This window comes from Pogona vitticeps, chromosome 3 (assembly GCF_051106095.1).
Source record: "Pogona vitticeps strain Pit_001003342236 chromosome 3, PviZW2.1, whole genome shotgun sequence".
NCBI lineage: Eukaryota > Metazoa > Chordata > Lepidosauria > Squamata > Agamidae > Pogona > Pogona vitticeps.
The window spans coordinates 4,350,715-4,371,628 of NC_135785.1; the positions used below are offsets into that span (position 1 = coordinate 4,350,715).

The following is a 20,914-nucleotide window of genomic DNA, read 5'->3' on the forward strand; positions in this document are numbered from 1 at the left end:
CAATAACAACACAAGCATCCTTACTTTAACTGAGAGCCAAATTTCCTCTGCTTAAAAGTTGGGCCTTGGGTTTCTTGGGGGGGAAGTTCTAACAAACTCTAGAGAATTCAGTTCTAACAAACTCTAGAGAATTCAATCCTACGTCTAGCTATCTTATCTATATTTCATTTTCCCACCACTTTTGTGAGCCATAAAATAACAGACACCACTTGTAGTTAGAGTAATTTCAGGGCTGGAATTACCATCTGACTGTTCTCTGGGGGATGGTCAGACGGTAAACCAAATAGCTCATTTGGCTTTCCCCTCACTGTACTTTGTAGGATAAGTTCTCTGGAGTCTTGATGTCTATGAATCTGTTCTGTTGTATGTCCTTCGGTTTGCCATTTATATTTAGGTGAGTAATGAAGACTAAATACAATTATTTTAAGTTTAGAGTAACTTGAATTTACACTACACTTCTAAGCAGTTTCTTCAAGGATGAAGTAAGTTAGGAATAGTAGTAGTATCCAGAATCAAGGTTGGGTAGCATTTTTATTTGACAATTCACTTTGTTAGAATCTTGTGGGAACTCTAAAGCTCATGTTAGTTGTGATATCCAACTTTGGTGTAAGACTTTATTCACAGACCACAGCTGTGTTTCAGTTTTTTTGCAACACCAGTATCATGAACAGACACTAGATGCCACATACAGTGGTGCCTCGCTATGGGAAAACATCGCTAAGCGAAACACGTTTTCCCATAGAGATGCATTGAAAACCGTCCTTAAGCGAAAATCGCCATAGGAAACATCTTTAAGCGAAACGCGGTTCCCCAATTGATTTCTCCCTCCCAGTGCTTTGGGAGAAGCCTCCCGGTGGGGGAAAAAAGACCGGATCGGCTTCAGCCCGCCTTCTCCCAAAGGGCTGTCCCGATGGTGCTTGCAGCAGCGGAGGAGGTGCCCGGTGGGGGAGAAATGCCAGATCGGCTCCTGCCTTCTCCCCCACCGGGCACCTCCTCCGCTGCTGCAAGCACCATCGGGACAGCCCTTTGGGAGAAGGCGGGCTGAAGCCGATCCGGTCTTTTTCCCCCACCGGGAGGCTTCTCCCAAAGCGCTGCTCCCAATGGTGGGGGGAAAGACCGGATCGGCTTCAGCCTTCCTTCCCCGCAGCCCGGCTCCTCCCAAAGGGCTGCCCCGATAGTGCTTGCAGCAGCAGAGGAGGTGCCCAGTGGGGGAGAAGGCAGGAGCCGATCTGGCCTTTCTCCTCCACCGGGCACCTCCTCCGCTGCTGCAAGCACCATCCTGACAGCCCTTTGGGAGCAGCCGGGAGGCAGGGCAGAAAGGCAGGAGCCGATCCAGTCTTTCTCCCCCACCGGGAGGCTTCTCCCAAAGCGCTGCGCCCGATGGTGGGGGAGAAAGACCAGATCGGCTCCTGCCTTTCTGCCCCGCCGCCCGGCTGCTCCCAACATCGCTAAGCGAAAAAAGCCCATAGGGAGCATCGTTAAACGGAGTGCAAGATCGCTCCGAAAAAGCCATCGCTAAGCGAATTCTTCGTTAAATGAAGCAATCGTTAAGCGAGGCACCACTGTATTTGCGGGAGATTTTGAAAGTATTTAAATAATAATGTTGAAGTCATAATCACCCCTGTACACTGGGGAATACTCCACTTTCTGTCTGCATGTGTGTGTGAGAGAGATTTTAAGATACATTTCTGTTAGAGGGCTTTATCATGTCGGGCAGAGTCTTAGATCCATCAGTTCCTCAGCATTATCTTTCTGTATGATGAGCAGATACAGAATCCTGAATCCTGAGATACATATTTTTTTTCTTAGTAAAAGCAACTTTTATTAATTAAGCAGGGGCTATATCTAAACTAGGGGATTCCTTGGGCCACACCATAAAGAAGGTAACTCCAATAGTGAACTTTCAGAAACATCAGGTGTGGCGCTGCTCAAATACAATGATGGACTCGGCTGACCTTTCCTTTTGATCAGGTACAGTACAGCATTCCTTATATGATCTTACGATAGCTGATTTTGAAATTAGTGGGGGTGCCAGGTCATGATTTTCTGAGGAGCTGAGCATCACTGGTTAAGAACAAAGATGCAGAATAAATGGTTTGAATTAAGCCAACATAGGTGCAGCTACTTTGCATAATTCCAATTGTACAGTTAAGATTTCATTAATTTAGGTTGGATTTTCAAGTGGAGAAGTGGGTATGGGTTTTAGATTGTAACAATAAAAGTTGTGGCATGGCTTATGGTTGGGAGACGTTGTAATTAATGGTTGTAAGATACAGTATACACTGTAAGCTGAATGGGATGTTAGTCCTAAATAGATTAGACCCATTGAATGATTTTCCAGGGGCCTCCCTACTTTGCAAGCTTGCATGCATTTCAGGCCTTTCCATCTTTTGTAAAATGGAGGTGTATTTGGATGGCTTTGTCTGCTTTAGGTCAATTACTGTGTAAAGATCTCTTAAGAAGACTGTGCTTTTTGAAAAGAGGAGATGGGAAAATCCAGTATCTCAGACATGGGAGTTGCCATAGCTGCATTTATTTGAACTTCTGCATTTATGTAACTACAGCACTCAGATATTTGTGGGAGGGTTTTTTTTTTGTAATGTGTTGAATTGGTGTTCATTTGCAATACATGGATTTGGTCTGGGGCAAAAGGAGCCCCCTCCCACATTTAGAGGACAAAGAGTTGAAACAGTAATTGGGATTTGTATAAATAAGGAATGAAACCATGCACGCACCAGCATTTGTCAATAAGTTCAGGGTATGGCTCGTCTTTTCCACCTAGCTATACGTAGCTGACTTGCTCTTCTGTTTTATCCACTTCGTCCTCTGTAAGTAGAAGGGTATCAAGCAGAATGGCTGATGAGGACTGAATTGGTGAGCTACAAAGCCTGTGGCTTTGATACATTACAGGGTTAATCCCATTGCGCATTCCATGATGCATCATAAACAGTTTTGAGTTCTCGGCCACAGAATTCCTGAAGGAGAGTCTGCTGGAACATTTCCGGAGAGCATTTCCAGGAGCTGAGGTTTGGTAATTGCAAGTGATGTACCTGCCAAAGGCCTCTCTGAACGTCTTGTTGAAAAGAGTGTACACCAGTGGGTTCACACCTGATGAAACATATCCTATCCAAACAAATATCTCCATAAGTTTTTGGATGAATTTCTCGTCACAAGATGTGCACAGTACAGAAGTGATATTGGTTATGAAGAAGGGGCACCACATCAACAGAAAGAGGAAGAATACGATCCCCAGGACTTTGGAAGCACGTTGTTCATTGGTGATTGTCTGAACTGACTTCTTCCCCACAGTGGATGTCCTGCGCATTAGCGGTTCTTCGTTCCCATTAGGCAAGGGTTTGTCCTTCCTCGATCCATCCAACATGGCCACTTTTTCTGGTGATGATCCAGGAGTCATATCCCTCTGGAAGACGGTGGACACTGTACTCCAGGTCAAGCGCTGCGGTGCCTTGTTGATCAAGTAGGCTTTCTTGCGTAGCACCCGGATAGTGAGGAAATAAGTCACCACCATGATGGCCAGAGGGATGAAGAAGGCAGCCACGGAACCGTAGAGGATGAAGTCACCAAAACGTCCGGGGCTTAGGACACAGGTGAAGTTGGAGAAGTTCTCGACCCCATCTTCTATGCCACGGATAGGGATGGGAATGGCAATTCCTGGAGGGGAAAGAGAAACCCAGTGAGCTGACTTTTGTGATGACTGGAACAGACGTCGTATGAATTTTAATGTTGTGAGCTGCTTTGGATCCCTTGTTGGGGGAAATGCGGCATATAAAATAAATAAATAAGTTTGGGCGGGGGGGGAGATATAAACATGTTTCTTCCCCACATGCCCCTTTTCCCTGCCACCGGAAGTCAGAATGGTGAATGATGTTAGCTGTGGAGGCCTGGGTAGGAAAGCCTGTCCCATAAGGAGCTAATGGACTGCTGCCGGGCACCCCAGAGGCATTGAGTGGCAGCTGGAACATCGGAGGAACGGGGGAAATCTACAAACATGTCTGCCCCCCCCTTAGCAGCTTTTATCCGTTTTAGTGACCAGAATCCATCAGTTCTTTACACTGACAGTGGTGTAGATTGCAGTGACAAACACGAGTTGCTACTTGTATTCACTGTTGCATGAATCCTTGACATGGGGTGAGGAATACAGGAGGCAACTTGTCAGCTAGGGGTGATTTGCTGTTGTAATGAATGCTGTTGCACTAACACTAACATAATAGAGTTGTGGCCATTGAATTTGCAGTGCATTGGTCTGTGTAGACCAGGATAGGAACTTTAGTAAGTTGTTAATGTATAAATTGTCCAAATAAACGAATTGTAGACTTCAGAGTGCGGGATTGTTCTGGATTGTTGGTTCGCAGTCAATGGAGGGGGTGATGAAAAAAGTGCAGTATATTTAGAAGCGCCCCCCCCCCCCAGTTGAAGAGGGAGCTTCCTGGACTACAGAAAATGAAACAGACTACTGCTCAGAGATATCACTCTGCAAAAGTCACAGTGATCTTTTGAGATGAAGAACTGTAAAAAGCCCAAGGCGTGGTGCCATTTGCCAGAACCAAAGTTTAACATTCTTCCCTACTCTTGTCAAGAGCATGTGGACAAAGGAGAGACCTTTGGGAGTTCTAGTACCACCACCACCACACACACACAAATAACCTTGAAGGTTGAACATGCTTTGGATTCCCATAGACCCACTGATGACAAGTCATCTCTCTGTCTGGGCAAGGAGGCCCATCATTGACAACTTTCCATGTTAATCAAGCAGCTGGTGGTGGTTACTAATTCATCCACCATTGTGCAGCTTGGCATTTCAGAGAGGCCCATTATTATGGGCTGGTGCCAGCACCCTGCACCCTTTGATGACCAGCCCTGGATTTGGAGACTTCAAGGTAGAATGTCAAGAGTGTTCTGATAGATGAAGTTGAGGTTCTACCTGCTCCATTACCCTGATTTATCTCTTCTAGTCAGTTTTTGGAATGCCTGGAAGACTAGAGGAAGTTCCAGTACAATACTGAGTTAAATTTAAGAGGTGATAAGCTATAGCGTGCTTGATTAATGTCCCTTTAAAACAGCAATTTTCAAAGTGTTTTGTGTCTTCTCTGTTTCTTTTCTTTGGCTTCAACCGTTGCCTTTTGTTTCCTCTGATTGCTAGAGGCCCTCTTAAATTTAGTCAGGTTGGAAGTCATGTTCAGGGTGTGTGTGTGTGTGTGTTTTAATTCTGTTGCACCCTTCCATTGTCTGCAGTAGAGCTGATTTTTATGCTTTACTCTGTTTTGGATGCCCTTTACCTTACTTGCTCCACAGTTAATCTCTGGTGCCTGCTTCCTTAGCTTCATAGTCATTGTTAGCCAGCAGTTTGGAGTCTTTGATTCAGTTTCCCTTCCCCTCATTTATTTTCTTGTCTGGAATTTACATTTTGTGCACAACCCTATTAGACATTAACAATGGGCAATGTACTGTCTGCAGAGAGCTCAGAATCCCAGGGAAAAATTTAAGATAACCCATTATTCTGCATCCCATTCATTATTAGGCCGTTCTGCTTTGTGCACTTCTGTCAAAACACGCATAGCTTCCCCTCTTCCTTTACATCTTTACTAAGAAATTCCCCCCATCTCCCTCCCCTTCTGCCATTTCTTTGTGCTGGGTAGCTCCAGGTGGACCCTTACAATCAGCTTGCCTCATTCACTCCGTTTTTAGACCCTGTCAGGTTGGAGTGAGGCCAGATTCTTTCCCACTAAAAAGTCTGCGGTCTAAAGTCTGAGCTGCCAAAATCTGAACTTTCCTGCGCTTGGGAGTTCTGATTTTGGCGCTAGAAAACCCTTGCTGCCTCCCACTGCCCAAGCTGCTCTGCTTTGTGCAATATTGCTTCTTTCCCCTTTAAATCGATGAGCAAACGAACCACATGCTGTCCTTTTAAGCTTCGCTACATACCTATGGAGATCAGCCACACCACTGTTATTTTGATAAGTGTTGTCGCCCTCGAGTTGTACTGACTAGCTTGGATGGGCTTTTTTATGGCGATGTAACGGTCTAGCGAGATGGCGCAGAGATGCATGATGGAGGCTGTGGAAAAGAGGACATCAAGGAACAGCCAGACAGGGCACAGGTCCCGCGGGAGAGGCCACGTCATCTCTGAAAAACAGTAGTCAAGAATCAGAATCTTCCCTTGGGGTGCTGGAGCCGATAGCGTGCCCTGCGGGAGCTCCTTTTACTGGGGCTGCAGCATTAAAGAAGGTCCCTGATTCATTCATCAGGCATCCAATTTGAAAAGTGATCTCAAATCAAGGTGAAAGTAAATGTCTGTTCTCTGTGCTGTGAAGTCAGAACCGACTTATAGCAACCCTATAGAAGGGGACGACAAAGGACGAGATGGTTGAACAGGGTCATCGAAGAGACCAACATGACTTTGACCCAACTCTGGGAGGCAGTGGAAGACAGGAGGGCCTGGTGTGCTCTGGTCCATGGGGTCACGAAGAGTCGGACATGACCAAACAACAATAGGGCTTTCAGGGTACATGAGATATTTAAGGAGTCATTTTACTGGTTCCACTCCCTCCGTGAGTGTCCATGACCCAGTGGGTTTTCAAACCCTGTTCTCCAGATTCCTAGTCTATTACTCTATCCACTAAACCACACTGAGATACCTGATAGTAAAAGTAGCAGGACATGATATTCCCCATCTGTCTGATTTAGCTTTTTTGTCCTAACGATGATTCACTTTGTTGTGGACCACCCAGAGAGTGTTTGAACTAATAGGACAGGATGTCCCACGAGTTTCTATGCCAGACAGAGAAGCCTGTTTTATCAAAGTATACTAGATACCATGCTAACCTAGAACCGCCACTATACAGAGCTGTGTGTGTTTGAAACAAATTGAGCTATTATGCCTCGGTGTTGACTGCTTGAGTGCTAATGTTTATGTCAGGGGAGAAGAGTGTGAATTTAAAATTTCCAGAGGTGTCCCTTAGGAGTGATATGAGAGCTGGGTCCATCAGAGTGAAGTACAGTGTGTGTGTGTGTGTGTGTGAGAGAGAGAGAGAGAGAGAGAGAGAGAGAGAGAGAGAATGAGCATATGAAGGAAGCATGCTTTGTGCGCATGGGAGGAGGGTGTGCCTGCGTGGGTGGACAGAGGAAAAGAGAAAAACAGCAGGGCTGATGTTAGGAAGCACAGGGCTGGCTCTGACCTCACTCATTCCTGGCTTGCTGTCCTCTCGCTATCAAGATGCAGCTCCTGGCAGATGCCATCCCAGAAGAATGGATGCATCTTACAGGGCGGGGAGGCCCCCGTGTGTGTGTGTGTTCTCCGGAACGTGTTGTGATTACATGGGTGATCAAAAGAAGCATGTTTGTAACTGGGAAATGCTGCGCTTCTACAAGTTCTTCAAAGAAAAGCCAAGTTCTAAAACAAATAAGCAGCGGCAGACATTTGGGTCTATGTGGCTGAAATGAGGAGGTTTGGACCCTGGCGCCAAGAAAACCCTACCTGAGACAGTCTGCTCCTGCCTGACCGCAACAGTCAAACCAAGAGGAAAGAAGCTATTTTAAAAAAACTGGCTTATGTCTGGATTACTTCCATATCTAAAAGTTATGAGTGAAGAAGGTTAAAGTCCTCTGCTAAACCTGTTCATCCCCACATATGGGTACCAAATCCTGGGTGTGTTTGAATGACTCTCCCATTGGTGCCCTATGCCATTGGTTCTTAACCTTGGGTTACTCAGGTGTTTTTGGATTGCAAGTCCCAGAAACCTTCACCACCAGCTGTGCTGGCTGGGGTTTCTGGGAGTTGTAGTTCAAAAACACATGAGTAACCCAAGCTCAAGAACCACTGCCCTATGCAGTCCCTGGGGCAGCCTTCCTCATTCTGGCACTCTCCAGATGTGAGGCCTAGGCTGGCCGTGAAGGCATGGGGGTTGGAGCCTGATGCACCTGCAGGGCACCGGGTTAGGGAAGGCCGCCATGGGCTTTTTTCCCTAGAGAGATAGTTGACATAAACATGGATGAAAAAAAAGGAATCTGTTATTGCAATGCACAACACAGCTGGACACTCTTCCGTTGCTGCAACCATTCTTTCACACAGAGAGTTAATATATCAGAGACTGATTGGGGTGTCTTATTTTCATCTGGAATATTCAAGACCAATCTTCTAAAGGAGCGCGGGGCAAGTTTCCGGCTGATACTGATATTAATGTGTTTCTTATGGGGGAGGCAGTTTATCTTGAGAAATCCGGAGCAATGAAAGATTTCAAATGTCTTTTATCCCCCCTTTTATCTCCCTTCTCTCCAATTTTCCATGTAGATGCTCACACTGTTGGGATGGTAATGCATTAAAACTGTTCCTACATGAGTGTCTCTTGTGGTTTCTGTGTTGGAATTTGTTGACTCGCAACACAGCGCTGTGTGGCAGCTATTCCTCAGGCAGCTCTCGGCAGTTGTAAAGCCAAGGGCTTACTCCGTTTTACAAGTTTGGGAGCACCAATCAAAAGCACTCTCTTTTTTTGGAAAAAGAGTAGTAGATAGTGTCTGAAATAACATAGGATAAGGACAGTGTACTGAGTGCATGGCAGACTGTCAAGCAGTCCCTTTTAAAGCTTTTCTTGAATTTATTGGGTTTTAACAACTTCTCTTTCCCTCTTGCGCCAGAAGAAATAAAGACTTTCAGTAACCAATTAAAATGGTATGTTTGAAACTCTAAGGTTCTGTCTAGTCGAGCTGGCAATTTTTCTGTGCCTTAAAATGTGGCCTTTATGCAGGCAGGTGTATGCTTTATATGTTAAGAAAAAGGACGATGCCTAGATTTTGAATGAATGATTCAGTGTTCCCTCTGCTTTTATGCACTGCTTGTTAGATGCCATCTCCATCTGCTAAGTCCTTTGAGGAATGGGATTTTCACACTGGTTCAAAACAGACTTTCTCTGTGTATATCCAAAAATGCACTTTTATTTAAAAAAAATAATCCCGATGCACCCCACAAAAGTTCTGTTTTCTTTTTTGTGTTCAATAGTAGGCTATAGAGCAGGAAAAGGGACGTGGTGGCGCTGCGGGTTAAACCGCAGAAGCCTCTGTGCTGCAGGGTCCGAAGACCCGCTTTCATAAGATCGAATCCACACGATGGAGTGATCTCCCGTCGCTTGTCCCAGCTCCTGCCAACCTAGCCGTTCGAAAGCATGTAAAAATGCTAGTCGATAAATAGGTACCACCTCAGTGGGAAGGTCACGGTGTTCCATGTCTAATCGTGCTGGCCACGTGACCACAGAAACTGTATTTGGACAAACGCTGGCTCTACGGCTTGGAAACGGGGATGAACACTGCGCTCTAGAGTTGGACACGACTGGACTAAATGTCAAGGGGAGCCTTTACCTTTACCTATAGAGCAGGTGGCTAGCTATAATTTTAAGTGTAGAAGTTTCTTGTTGTGGCCTCTCAGGAAAATGGGAATCATTTAGGATCACTTTACTAGATAATAGCTGAAATTACAGGAGGCAGGCCTACCTGCCAAGGTGAGTTGGTTAAGCAGTTGTCTGACACTGAGCTACAGACCAAGCAAGTCCCCAGTGTAAATGTCACCTTGGCTATAAACATACCAGCTTTGACAAACTCCATGTTCCCTCCTCAGCCTCACCATCTGATTTAAATGCCATATCAGTATTAATTGTGGTTGCTTGTTGGAATTTGAAAGTGACTATAGAAGTGAAGCCTGGTTAAGAGAAGACGTGGCTTTAGTTTCCTTGACTGGAGTGATGATCAACCTAGGGGTAAAGGTGTTTGATGGAGATGAAATTTTTTTAAAAAATGTTATTCTAAGTTCTGGGTAGATCTAGGGGTTCTGATTAGAAGTCAAGTAACTCTCAGAATCATGAGGCCTTATTGTCCTTCCCATAAAACAGGGATGGACAAGATGTCTTGGATGGAAGCTCACCCAACTATTGGCCAACTTTCTTATCAAGGAGCTCTTGGTATCCTTCTGAAACTCCTCAGTTTGGGGTCCCTGAGAATGGCTTTAAAAACACTGTTCCAGAGGCACATAAGATCTTAAGATTCCCCTGTTTCAAATAGTTCAAACATTTCCTCTCTAAGATCCCCCCCATAAATGTCAGAAATCAAAGGAACAATATTGGTGTTGTGTGTTGAGATTCTGTACAGTTGTGGAAACACTGATGGCTCATAAGGGCTTGACTTTAGCACTGATGACACTTTATTTAAACAATATTGTGACTAATGAAATTTTAAGGGATTACTAGTCCTTTCTTCAGTCTGCTAACTCCAGGCTTTTTGATCCTAGTGTGAACTTTCTGTAAATGTTTTCTAAGCAGTTGCTCAGTAGGAAGAAAAAGAAAAATACTTGGCTTTTGCTGCCAAATGGACTTTTTTTATGGAAGCAAATTCTGCTCTTAGGTTGTCTGTGTGTCCAAAGTACCTGGAAATAACTTCACCACAACTCTTTAATTATAATGTCCAACTTCTTTCGTGTTTTAACATTTTGCAACATAAAAGATGCATTCTAAAATTAAAATTCCTAGTGTCTTTTTAAATTTTATGTAGATCCCCTTGTAACCGTTGATTAATGGGCAGATTATATAGCAAGGGCAAAACAAAACAAGAGAGTAGAAAGTCAAGAAATGCTAGAAAGCTTAGAAAAATGCAGACTTGAGTGCCTGCAGTTTTTTTTTAATGCTGCTGGTGACTAATGGCTTTGTATGGTCTTCTCATCCTAAATTCTTAGCTTGTGTATGCGATGCTGCAACGTTTACTGCAGAATCACTTGTCAGCTTGATTAAAGTGTGAAAACTATTGTCTGAAAGACTTGATCATAGTGAACTGCCCAAAATTTTAAAAGCTTCTTCAGTACTATAGATGAAGTCCTATTGCTGGCCATACCAAATTGCAACTGAAGTAGGTCCATTCAGTCAGTGATTTGGTGAGTCTACTCCTCTGTAAATTCTGTTGATTCAGTTGGCCTGCACTAGTTACTAAAAAGAGGAACAGAATTTTAGCCTATAAATATAATGTAGTTTCCAGCTAAAAGGAAAGCAGCTTTGAAGAAAACGTTTTTAGCTCACAACATCTTGGGGTCATTGGGGAGCCACTCCATAAGTGGATCCCTATCTTTCTCTCGGTTCCACCACCTTCACAGGGGCAGTTGGTGAGGACTCGGGTGAGGGACTCCTCTGTGGCTGCTCCTAGATTTTGGAACTCCCTCCCACTGGAGGCCAGCCTGGCCCCATGTTTGTTGGCCTTCCACAAGCAAGCCAAGACATCTCTCTTCAGGCAAGCTTTCCCTGAGTGATTGATGGTCCGAGATGGGTTTTTGAACAGATTGTTGTGCTCTCTCGCTTTCCAGTGTGTTTTTAGTATCGATTTTATTTACCGTTTTTAATATAATAGTTGTTTAATCTTTTTAAAATCTTTGTATACTTACGGTTTTTAGCTTTTAAATATTGTCCTTTCAATGATGTAAGCTGCCTTGAGTCCTTTTTAAGGAGAAAGGCAGGGTAAAAATATTCTAAATAAATAAATTTTGTTCAGAGCTCTGCTTCCCAGCTTTGGGTCCCCAGATGTTCTTGGACTACAACTCCCAGAAATCCTGGCCAGCTCAGCTCATGGTAGAGGCTTCTGGAAGTTTTAGTACAAAAATCATCTGGGGACCCAGGGTTGGGAACCTTTGGTTTAGAATGACTGCTCGGCCACCAGTTGTTATTTGAAGCAGGCATAAAATGGGAGAATGGCTCTCTCTCTCTCTCTCTTTTTGTACTACATATAGTTGAAGCAATCACAGAGATGGGAAAGTTGCTGTTTTGGGCTACAACTCTCGGAATACCCAAGCACGCTTGACCGCTGGCCCGTTAGCAAGGCACTTCTGGTTCAAAAGAATAACTATGCCCATATACCTTGAGTGAGATGGCAACGAGAAAATACATATGTACAGTGAACCCAGCCTCTGTAATTCAGGTGGGCTGTTAGCAAAAGAGGGCATGACAGTAGTGGCCCATTTTACGCAGAATTTATTTGTCTTGCTTCATCAAAGAGTGGGTGGGGGTCGTCACTGGCTAACTGCATGATCCCTCCCTTGGTTAGCGTAGTAATTTAGAGTCTTTAAGTTACGGATCAGAAAGCTTTTTTACGGCAGCTCTTGCCTCTGTCATAAACTCACAAGCCCCCTTCTCTTGGCTCACCTTAACTCCTGTAAATCTGGGGATTTGAACACAGTACTAGCCTCCACTACAGAGCTCTTTGGATGGTTTTAAAAAAAAAACAGGCCAGTGTTGGTGTTAACTCAAAATATTTTCAGGAGAGAAAGACTTGGTGGGTTTATTCATTTTCCAGTGTCCTGGCAGAATATTTGAACAGTTGCCACTAAAACTTTCTTAAACCACCTGATTCTAGATCCATCTTCTTGGAACTAGCCAAAAAGAAATATTTTTAAGTTCGGAGTGGGTGAGATGTACCTGAAAATTCCCCATTGCAGTGTTAACTGAATTCCACTCAAGTAGCGAGACTAATGTCTTTCGTAAAATCAGAGGTCAACTTGGACTAGTTGTCAAAAAGCATTTCACAATGGCCAAAAAGAAACACAGAAAATGAAAGGGAAAAAAGGGGGATTTTTTTTTTATTTCCTTGGGGTGAAACCAAATTACAACGTCCGTCTCTTACATCACACAGATGGACCTTTTGATGAATCACAGCATTTTATGGCCGCGAAACGATGAGCATGTGTGAGTGTCAGACCGGTGGAATGTGGATCGTTGGTGGTGACCAGGGCAGGCTCCTATCAAGCTTAGAAATGTTAGAGACTCCTTGTTTTTATGGGAATTTTGTAGGTTGTCATTGAAACACAGAAATAGTCGCGTCTGCATATAGCAGAGCAGAGGAGCTTCTGCCTTGTAGACGGCTGTTTCAGTTTGGCATTCTGTAATTCCCTCCCTACATTTCTGCTTTACTAGGACACACGTTGAGAAGAGGGGAGATTGTTTTAATTTGCTTTTGGCAAAGGGCGGAAGGCATCAGAAAGCTCTTAATGGGGTTAGTGCATTAAGTGCACACAGGGACGCATCTAAAATAATTTCTTTCTTAAGAGATTGAGAAAGTCCACTACTTACCGTACAATATGGTGAGAAGGGCTAGTGGCATCACAAACAGACCAACCAGTAAATCAGCCACGGCCAGAGACATGAGAAAATAATTGGTGGCGTATTGCAACTTTTTTTCCAACGAGACGGCCAGGATGACGAGAATGTTACCCCCAATGGTGGGTATGATGACCATCAACATGAGCAGAGCCGCCCAGCGCAGGGTGCCAGAAACTGGTTGCATAGATCCATTGTCAGATGTGTTCAGAGGCATCTTGGAGCCCAGTGGAATGTCTTCAGAGATCGTGTGTTGCCCAGGCATTTTTTAAAGTCTAGGAAATTAGTTTTCGCCTCCTGCTGGCTATGATCCTGATTAAAGATCAGCATTGTACAGTGTTCATCAGCTGCTACAAGTGGTTATGCTCTGTTCACACATTTCCTTTATTTTCCTCCTTGAGTGCCTGCAAAATAGTGTGAAAAGGAGCATGTTAACTTGGATGCATCTCTAGCTATAAATCCCAGCAATCAGGCTAATCTTGCAAGAGGAGAGTGCAGAAAAGAAGTGCTGTTGATTGGGACAGAAAATTAGCCCCTTATGTCCTTGCACACCACCTCTTATATTCTAAGAATTTATTTTGAAGGGTTCTTCATAGACAAAATAACATCTGCATTTCATCTCTCTCTCTCTCTCTCTTTTAAATGGATGTTCTGGAATTGTTACAATGAATGTGAAGATGGGACAAACTGATTTATAGAAAACATATCACTCCGAGTTTGATCATTGCAGCCTGTAATGCTACAAAAACTCAACCTTGAAATGGGAATGAGGAGTTGCAGACAGCTCTAGAGATGCTATTTCATTGTGGGTTTCTTCTTTTTCTTCTGAGTAGCAAGCATGTTTTTAAAAATGACAAACACTTGAAGGTAATTTTAATCAAGCTAATCTATGGTCTTTTGTATAATTAAAAGTAACCCCTATTGAATTTAATGTGATCTATATCTGTCTTAAACTTATTACCCTGTTTCCCAGAAAATAAACCCTAATTTGAAAATAAGCCCTAGTAGGATTTTTCAGGATGCTCGTCATATAAGCCCTACCCCAAAAATAAGCCCCAGTTCAGTGAAACCCCGCTCTCCACCATTGTGCAGCAACCAGAAAATGATGACATGACTGTACTGTATTTACATAAATGTAGATTGTACATGAAAAAAACAACATCCCCTGAAAATAAGCCCTAATGTGGTTTTTTGCAGCAAAAAATTAATATAAGACCTTGTCTTATTTTCGGGGAAACACAGTACATAGCAATTACTGGGAATTTCTAGATAGAAATTGCTATCTAGAACTATTTGGGAAAGGACCACCTGTTTAATTAAATGGAGAACGTAATGACCTCTGAAATTTTAGTTTGAATTCTTGAGTAGTAGCCACTTTAACACTGAATGCAGGGAAACCTTTATCCATCTTTCCTTTAATGAGCAGACACATGAAAATTGCCCTTTGGACTCCCATTTTTTGACTTGTTTATATTAGAGCTCTTTTAATACATAAAATATGTGAGAATCCTCACTCTCTCTCAGCCCTAGTTATACTTGCAGTAGTTTGGAAATGACCAGCATCTTACCTTGACTTTTGCCACTTCCTCGGATTTCAGAATTCTCTTAGCAGTTGCACAGGACACATTTCTCCCAAGCGTTTGTGTTCTTGATTTGTCACTTATGGATTTTTAGAACATTGTCTGCCCGTTGCTTTGCTTTCTTCCAGGCTAGCCATGCACTCTCGCAATTATCGCTTCGAACACGATCGGCTTTGCTTTATGTTTGAGCCTTTGGGTTCTTCTTGTTATTAGGTAGAGCCGGAGAATGGCTTGGAATTCATGCTTCGCTCTCTTTGTCTTGCTGCTATCATTTCTTTTGGTAATTTTACATACTTAATGCATCCCTTGAGTGCGCCCCAGTCCTTCCTCTACATTTCTCTGTCTGAGCAGCTTCTTCTGCGCTCCTTCGTTCGTCAGCTAAACCAGTATCATCCGCTGATTGACTCATTCCAGCGTTACAGCTTCAGTGTTTGAAAAAAAGAGGTAACAAATGAGCAGTGATTCTCACTCCCCTTGGTTTTCTTTTCTTGCATCTGGAATAGAGCCACAAAAGGTTATTTCCCTCTTTTTTCCACCCAGCGTTCCAAACATGCAGCGCATAGCCCTCGCCCTGAACTCTAAATGAGATGATCCGGTAAATTGGCCATTCTTCTAACTAGATAGTTGTAATAATTTATCTCTCCCCCCCCCCCCCAATCACTGGCCATATATTTGTATCCAGACGTAAAGCACTCCTTAGTGGTAGCAGAACCATAAATTTAGAGAGAGCGTCAATGTATGACATTAACATGCTCAGCTTTATCGGTAATCAACTTTTGGTGCTCAAGGAGGTGTCTAATCCTTATTTTATTAATCTTCCCAGCAGTGCTGTTGGATGAGCTTCAACTCTACAGATGGAGAGTTGAAGTTGAGAGAGGGTGGCGTACCCAACATTGTTTGTGCCTTTGGGATATGATCAGAGCACCAGAATCTAGGGGTGTTATTGTATGCATTATGCTGGGAAGCTCGTCGTAAGCAGCGTTCTTTGGGAGCAAGGAAGTCGACCAAGCTTTCTAGGCCTTTGAGGACCCCCTTTCCAGCAGATGTGCTGCTGTGTGGCCTGCTTGATGTATCATAAACGTAGGGCTTAACGCTGATCAGTGATGTTCTGCAAACATTGCCAGCAGCTGCTCTAGTTCAACCAGCTGGGAGCGGGATCCATTGTAGTGATTCCTAAATGTGGGGTTACGGAAACTGGTGGTATGTCCCCTACCGGTTACTTGAGGCAGTATGTCATATAATGTTATTTGTACAGCGTAATAGATCATGACAATTAATGGAATTCACTCCAAGAAGATAGGTTGACTGGCTACAGGTTTCAAGGATTAGACAAACTCAGGCGGTGTATCTGGCTTGTCACCGAGCTTGGGGGGGAAAAAGCTTTTTAGATGGCGCACTGTCTGGGGTTCTATTACTTAAAGGCTTGTGAATATTGTCATTCAAAAAAAGTCACTTTACTTAACTACCAGCAACTCTTGGTCCAGATGTGGCTGCATAGCAGGCTCCCCATTCAGAGCCAATGCATGTTGGGACAGGTGGGGAAGGGAAAGGCTGTTTCCTTTGTCTCCTGCTTGTAGGAATGCTACAGGCACCTTTCTCCGGGAGGCATTGACCTACAGTACAACAACGAACGCTTCCGCCAGACTTGAGCCCTTTGGATAAGAAGGAAGACAAACTAGAAAAGGATCTGCCGTTCTATTAATTCAATGGTGCTGTAATTGTCATGGTTCCATCTTGTGGAGTCCTGGAATGGGTCCTTTGTTTGTTTGTTTGTTTGTTTGTTTGTTTGTTTGACTTGTCTACAGCGCTGACAAGTCAAATAAACTACCACTCTGTGCAGTTTAGTGATATGCTAGGTGATCCAACCCACTTTCCAGAATTGCACCACTAGCGCTATCAAGCAGAGAATCCCACTGTAATGTATACCCAAAGCTAGAAATCCCAGATTTCTGTGGGATAAAGCCATGGCAGTTAAAAGGGCAACGAAGCTGGCAGGTGCTGTGTTGGCATACTCCAGAATCACTGGACCAGCCTGTAGGTTTTGAAACAACATACATTCTCTATGCCCGAGGAAGTGTGTTTTGATGCACAAAAGCTCACACAGAGCAAAACAGTTTGTTCTCTGTGTCCCCCCCCCCTTCCTTTTTGACTCATTTATTTTTCTGAGTATTCTTTTGGTGCATTATTACTTAGTGCTTTTACCAAAATTAAGTTCCGAAGAATTCTTTATCTGGTATGTTGGCTTAGTATTGAGCTTAAGACATTGCCCTGCAATTCAGTTGTTTAGTACTTTGATGTTTGGAGATGCCCTGATTAATATCACAGACACGGACAGACGGGGACACACACACACACACACACACAAACACACACACACACACACACACACACACACAGAGAGAGAGAGAGAGAGAGAGAGAGAGAGAGAGAGAATATCTGCAGTTCTAGTGAAACATATTATGGGGGGCGGTACCAGGTTGTGGGAAGCTGTGTGAAGTAAAGAACTAAGTTAGGCGGAAGTATTTTAATGACTTCTTTTGTAGACAAATTTTTGGAATCATCTTTTGCACCACAGAGTGGGAAATATCACTTTATCTGTCTCTCAGTACAAATGAAGCTGTTGGAAATGGGTATCACGTCTGTGTCTTGTCTTCCAGCTGGCCTGAAATGATAGAAAGTTGATTGGTTTGAGTGTATAATCCGACAATGAAATTAAAAACCACCTGTCACACGCTGGCACCCTCAAGCAGAAAATATAAATGGCACCTCTCCCATGGTGATAAAAATGCATTGAAATAGTTGAGAATTTACTGCTCCTCAGTAGTGCCCCCCTCATGAAAATCAGACCACCAGCAGAGTTCGCTCTGCATGAGCTGTGAGTGGTAACTGTCATTCATTCTATCCTGGGTTAGTCTGGAGAGAACTGCCTTTCCGGTGAGTCACACAGTTGTTAAAGCATTTAAAGGATATAGAGTCCATTACCATGACCTAGAAAATGCATGTGAAAGGCAGGCTTCTCTTCCTCAGGAGAACCATTTTGACTAAGTGAAATCTAGATCATGCTCCAAAATTCTGTACTACGTAGAGAGCTGGAAAGGTTGCTCGCAGTAATCTAGAAGAGTGCCTTACACTGACTGATCAGATGGTTTAATTCTAGTCCGGTAATTGAACTAGCAATTGCTTTCTGGAGTATCAAGTGAGGACAGGCCTATCTTTTATTATATGCCCATTTTAAAAACTGAGGTTTCCAGGAATAGGAGTTTGTTAGCAGGCAAAGCAATATTGAAAGTACCTCCTTGGGATAGGAAGCTTGAAAATGCTGCTCTCTGAAACTAAATTATCACTACATGAGAGTGCAGTGATGCTGTTGTGCAGCACAGCAAATCAATCTTCTACAAGGCAATTCTAAAAAATGGAGGTGGCCCAAACAAACCCCCCCAAAAATGTTGACACCGGACTTAAGCATGAATTTGATAGACAGACTGTCTGCTGTTGTTCTGAGGAAGTTTGGGCAAAGGGTTTTTGAGTTACGATTTTTAAAGGTAAAACTGTTCCCCTCTGTGCAGAAACAAGTGACTCTAAATAGTCTTAGATTTAAAACAGATTAAATAAATTGAAAAGAAGAGTCTTGCTTATCTTGAAAGAGAATGGTTGTATCCATCTGCTTTTAAAATATGTGAAAGAATCCAGACTGCAGGGGCTGAAATGGTGATTCTCAAAAAAGGCCTTTCAGAAGGGAAAAGTGGTGACTGTTACACAGTTTACTAACAAGAGCCTTCCAAAGAAGTGTTAAAATCATCAGGACCTTTCTCTCAGTCCCACCACCTTCACAGGTGCGTTTGGTAGGGATACAGGATAAGGGCTTCTCTGTGGCTGCTCCCAGACTTTGGAACTCCCTCCCACTGGAGGCCAGCCTGGACCCGTCCTTGCTATCTTTTTGCAAGCAGGCAAAACCCTTTCTCTTCAGGCAAGTTTTTCCACAATGACTGGCTGCCTGGGTGTGATTCCTAGATGGATTGTTATGCATTATTGCTTTGACGGTGTTTTTAGTACTACTGGTGTTTTCCATTTCTCAGAGTGAACTTTATTTGTTCCTTTTGAATATTTTAATATTTGTATGCATATTGTTTTTAGCTTTTTCATTTGTTAACCATTTCTCATCCAAACACAAAACAATTTTCATGGCTGGTTTTTACAAGTGTGAATGATAATAAACACAAGAGGGTATCCTGTATACGATTGGTTCCAAACCTTGGGTAACCCAGGTATCCTTGGATACAATTTCCAGTAACAGCCAGCACAGCAGGTGGAGAAGGCTTCTGGGAATTGAAGTCCAAAGACACCTGGTTTACCCAACATTGGGAACCAGTGCTGTACATCTTGACTTCTGCCACTGATGTTATCAACATTCAGGCTTCCTTTTGCTATGCAAAGCTTAACATCCTTTCCTCCCCTGCTGGCAGTGTGAGCACAATATTGTGCAGCAATACTGGGGCATTTCTTGGCTTTTAGAATTGTGGATACAGAAGCAGAATATCTCACATTCATAAACCAGAGGTATTTTTAAAGAACTGAATATCTTCAAAAGCTGTCTTGGAAGTAAAAATTCAAACCCAATTGTGGCAACTGAAATTCATATTTCCTTCTCCAAGGAGTTTTGTGCACTGAAGATGGTTTGTAGTAAATGCATTTGTTTTGAATGTTTTCATTACCTGTCCTGTGCATCTGAAAAATAGCTATTTTTCCATAGGGAGCTTAACTTCTTGCTGGAGTAAAAATTGGATGTTTGTGCTGTATGTGTTGGTTCGTAACTGCCTCTTGCATGATAGGATTCGCTCTTGTGCTCTGCCACTTTTAGTGCATGCCCAAATGTTCCCCATCCTTCCATGTTGAACTGATAATTCTTTTGTGGAGTGAAAGCCCTTACATTTTCTGTTCTGAAAAATTTTAAAGCCACTCTCCATTGCATCTAATAACTAAGGAGCGTAAAAGTAGGCCCCTTAAGTTAGTGTTTAGCTAGGTTGCTAAACCCTGTGGATTAGATCAGATTGGGTAGATTAGATTAGGCATCCTTCAGTCTCAAGAGACTATGGAAATGTGCTGTCAGTAGAGGACTTCAAACAGTGTCTCGTGTGGCTGAGAAGGCCAATTCAAGAGTGACAACAATCCCTTTCACCCTGAAGACAAATACCACCTGTCCCCTGTCCAGCTCCCTGATTTTGCCGGTTTCTGGATTGCCTCTTTGCCTCGGCCTGCTGGACAAGGGCCTCTTCAAATTGGGAGAGGCCATGCTGCACCGCCTGCCTCCAGGCTGAACGCTCAGATGTTTCTGAGTGTTCCCATCTGTTGGGATGGGAATTTTCCCATCTGTTGAGGTCCATTACCCATCTGTTGAAGTCTATTCTCAAAGCCTTCGGATTCGTGTGGAAAACTTAATAAATAACAAGAGAGACAGTTAAAGTTGGTTTGGGGACCACTATAATTACAAGGATATGAAATAATAACAAACTACAAATGGGCACTTATCATGGTTCAGCCCAGTTTGGTGGATCGGGTCCACAAGTGTTGCACAGGCACCTCAGATTCCACACTGCGCCTCCATCATGGGCACCTTGTCAGGAGAAGCACCACAGACTTTCCTGCTCTGCCTCCTCCTCTGAGTAGGTGGCCATGGGAGGAGGTGAGGCGCAGAATCTGGGGTGCCCACGCAACACCTGTGGGTCAGATCAGCCGAAGCACACCAAAGTGCCGAACCGCAGGAAGCGCCCATTTCTATACCAAACACAACTGCGATTGGTGTGCAACATCGCGGTGATAAATTCTTAAAGTTCATGCCGTCATCAGGAACACTCATGGAGAACTGTTGACCGTCATCGTCGACAATACTGGGCTAAATGGTCTGGGTCAGGATAAAGAGCTTCCTGTGCCCATAAAGCTAATGCTCTAATAAAATCTTTTAGTCTTCAAAGACAACAGTCGTGGCACTAACAGGTTTTGGTTAACCCAAGCTTTCATAGCCTGCAGGCTGTTTGCATCAGATGCAGTAGTTCTTCAAAATGCATTAAGACTTCACTTATTTTTTGTATATCAGTCTTAACACTGCCATACATCTGGAGGTTGCTACAGGACATGGTGCAGAAGACCAGGTGGGGGTGATGGTTAGCCATGGTTGGTACGCTAAGGATGTTTTGCAAACTAAGCTAC

The 20,914-nt window shown here is 43.6% G+C and overlaps 2 protein-coding genes across 2 annotated transcripts in view; one reads left to right on the forward strand and one right to left on the reverse strand.

Annotated features, from left to right (window-relative positions):
- Positions 1-20,914, forward strand: part of PSMD1 (proteasome 26S subunit, non-ATPase 1) — a 122,110-nt gene that overhangs the window by 47,805 nt on the left and 53,391 nt on the right. The window lies entirely within an intron of this gene.
- On the reverse strand, positions 2,512-15,083 carry HTR2B (5-hydroxytryptamine receptor 2B). The gene is made up of 4 exons (XM_020811243.3): positions 14,699-15,083; positions 13,104-13,534; positions 5,941-6,141; positions 2,512-3,672 (listed from the first exon to the last, which is right to left on the reverse strand). Exons 2-4 carry the CDS (start codon positions 13,393-13,395, stop codon positions 2,783-2,785), a joined length of 1,383 nt encoding a protein of 460 aa, XP_020666902.2. The 5' UTR covers positions 13,396-13,534; positions 14,699-15,083; the 3' UTR covers positions 2,512-2,782.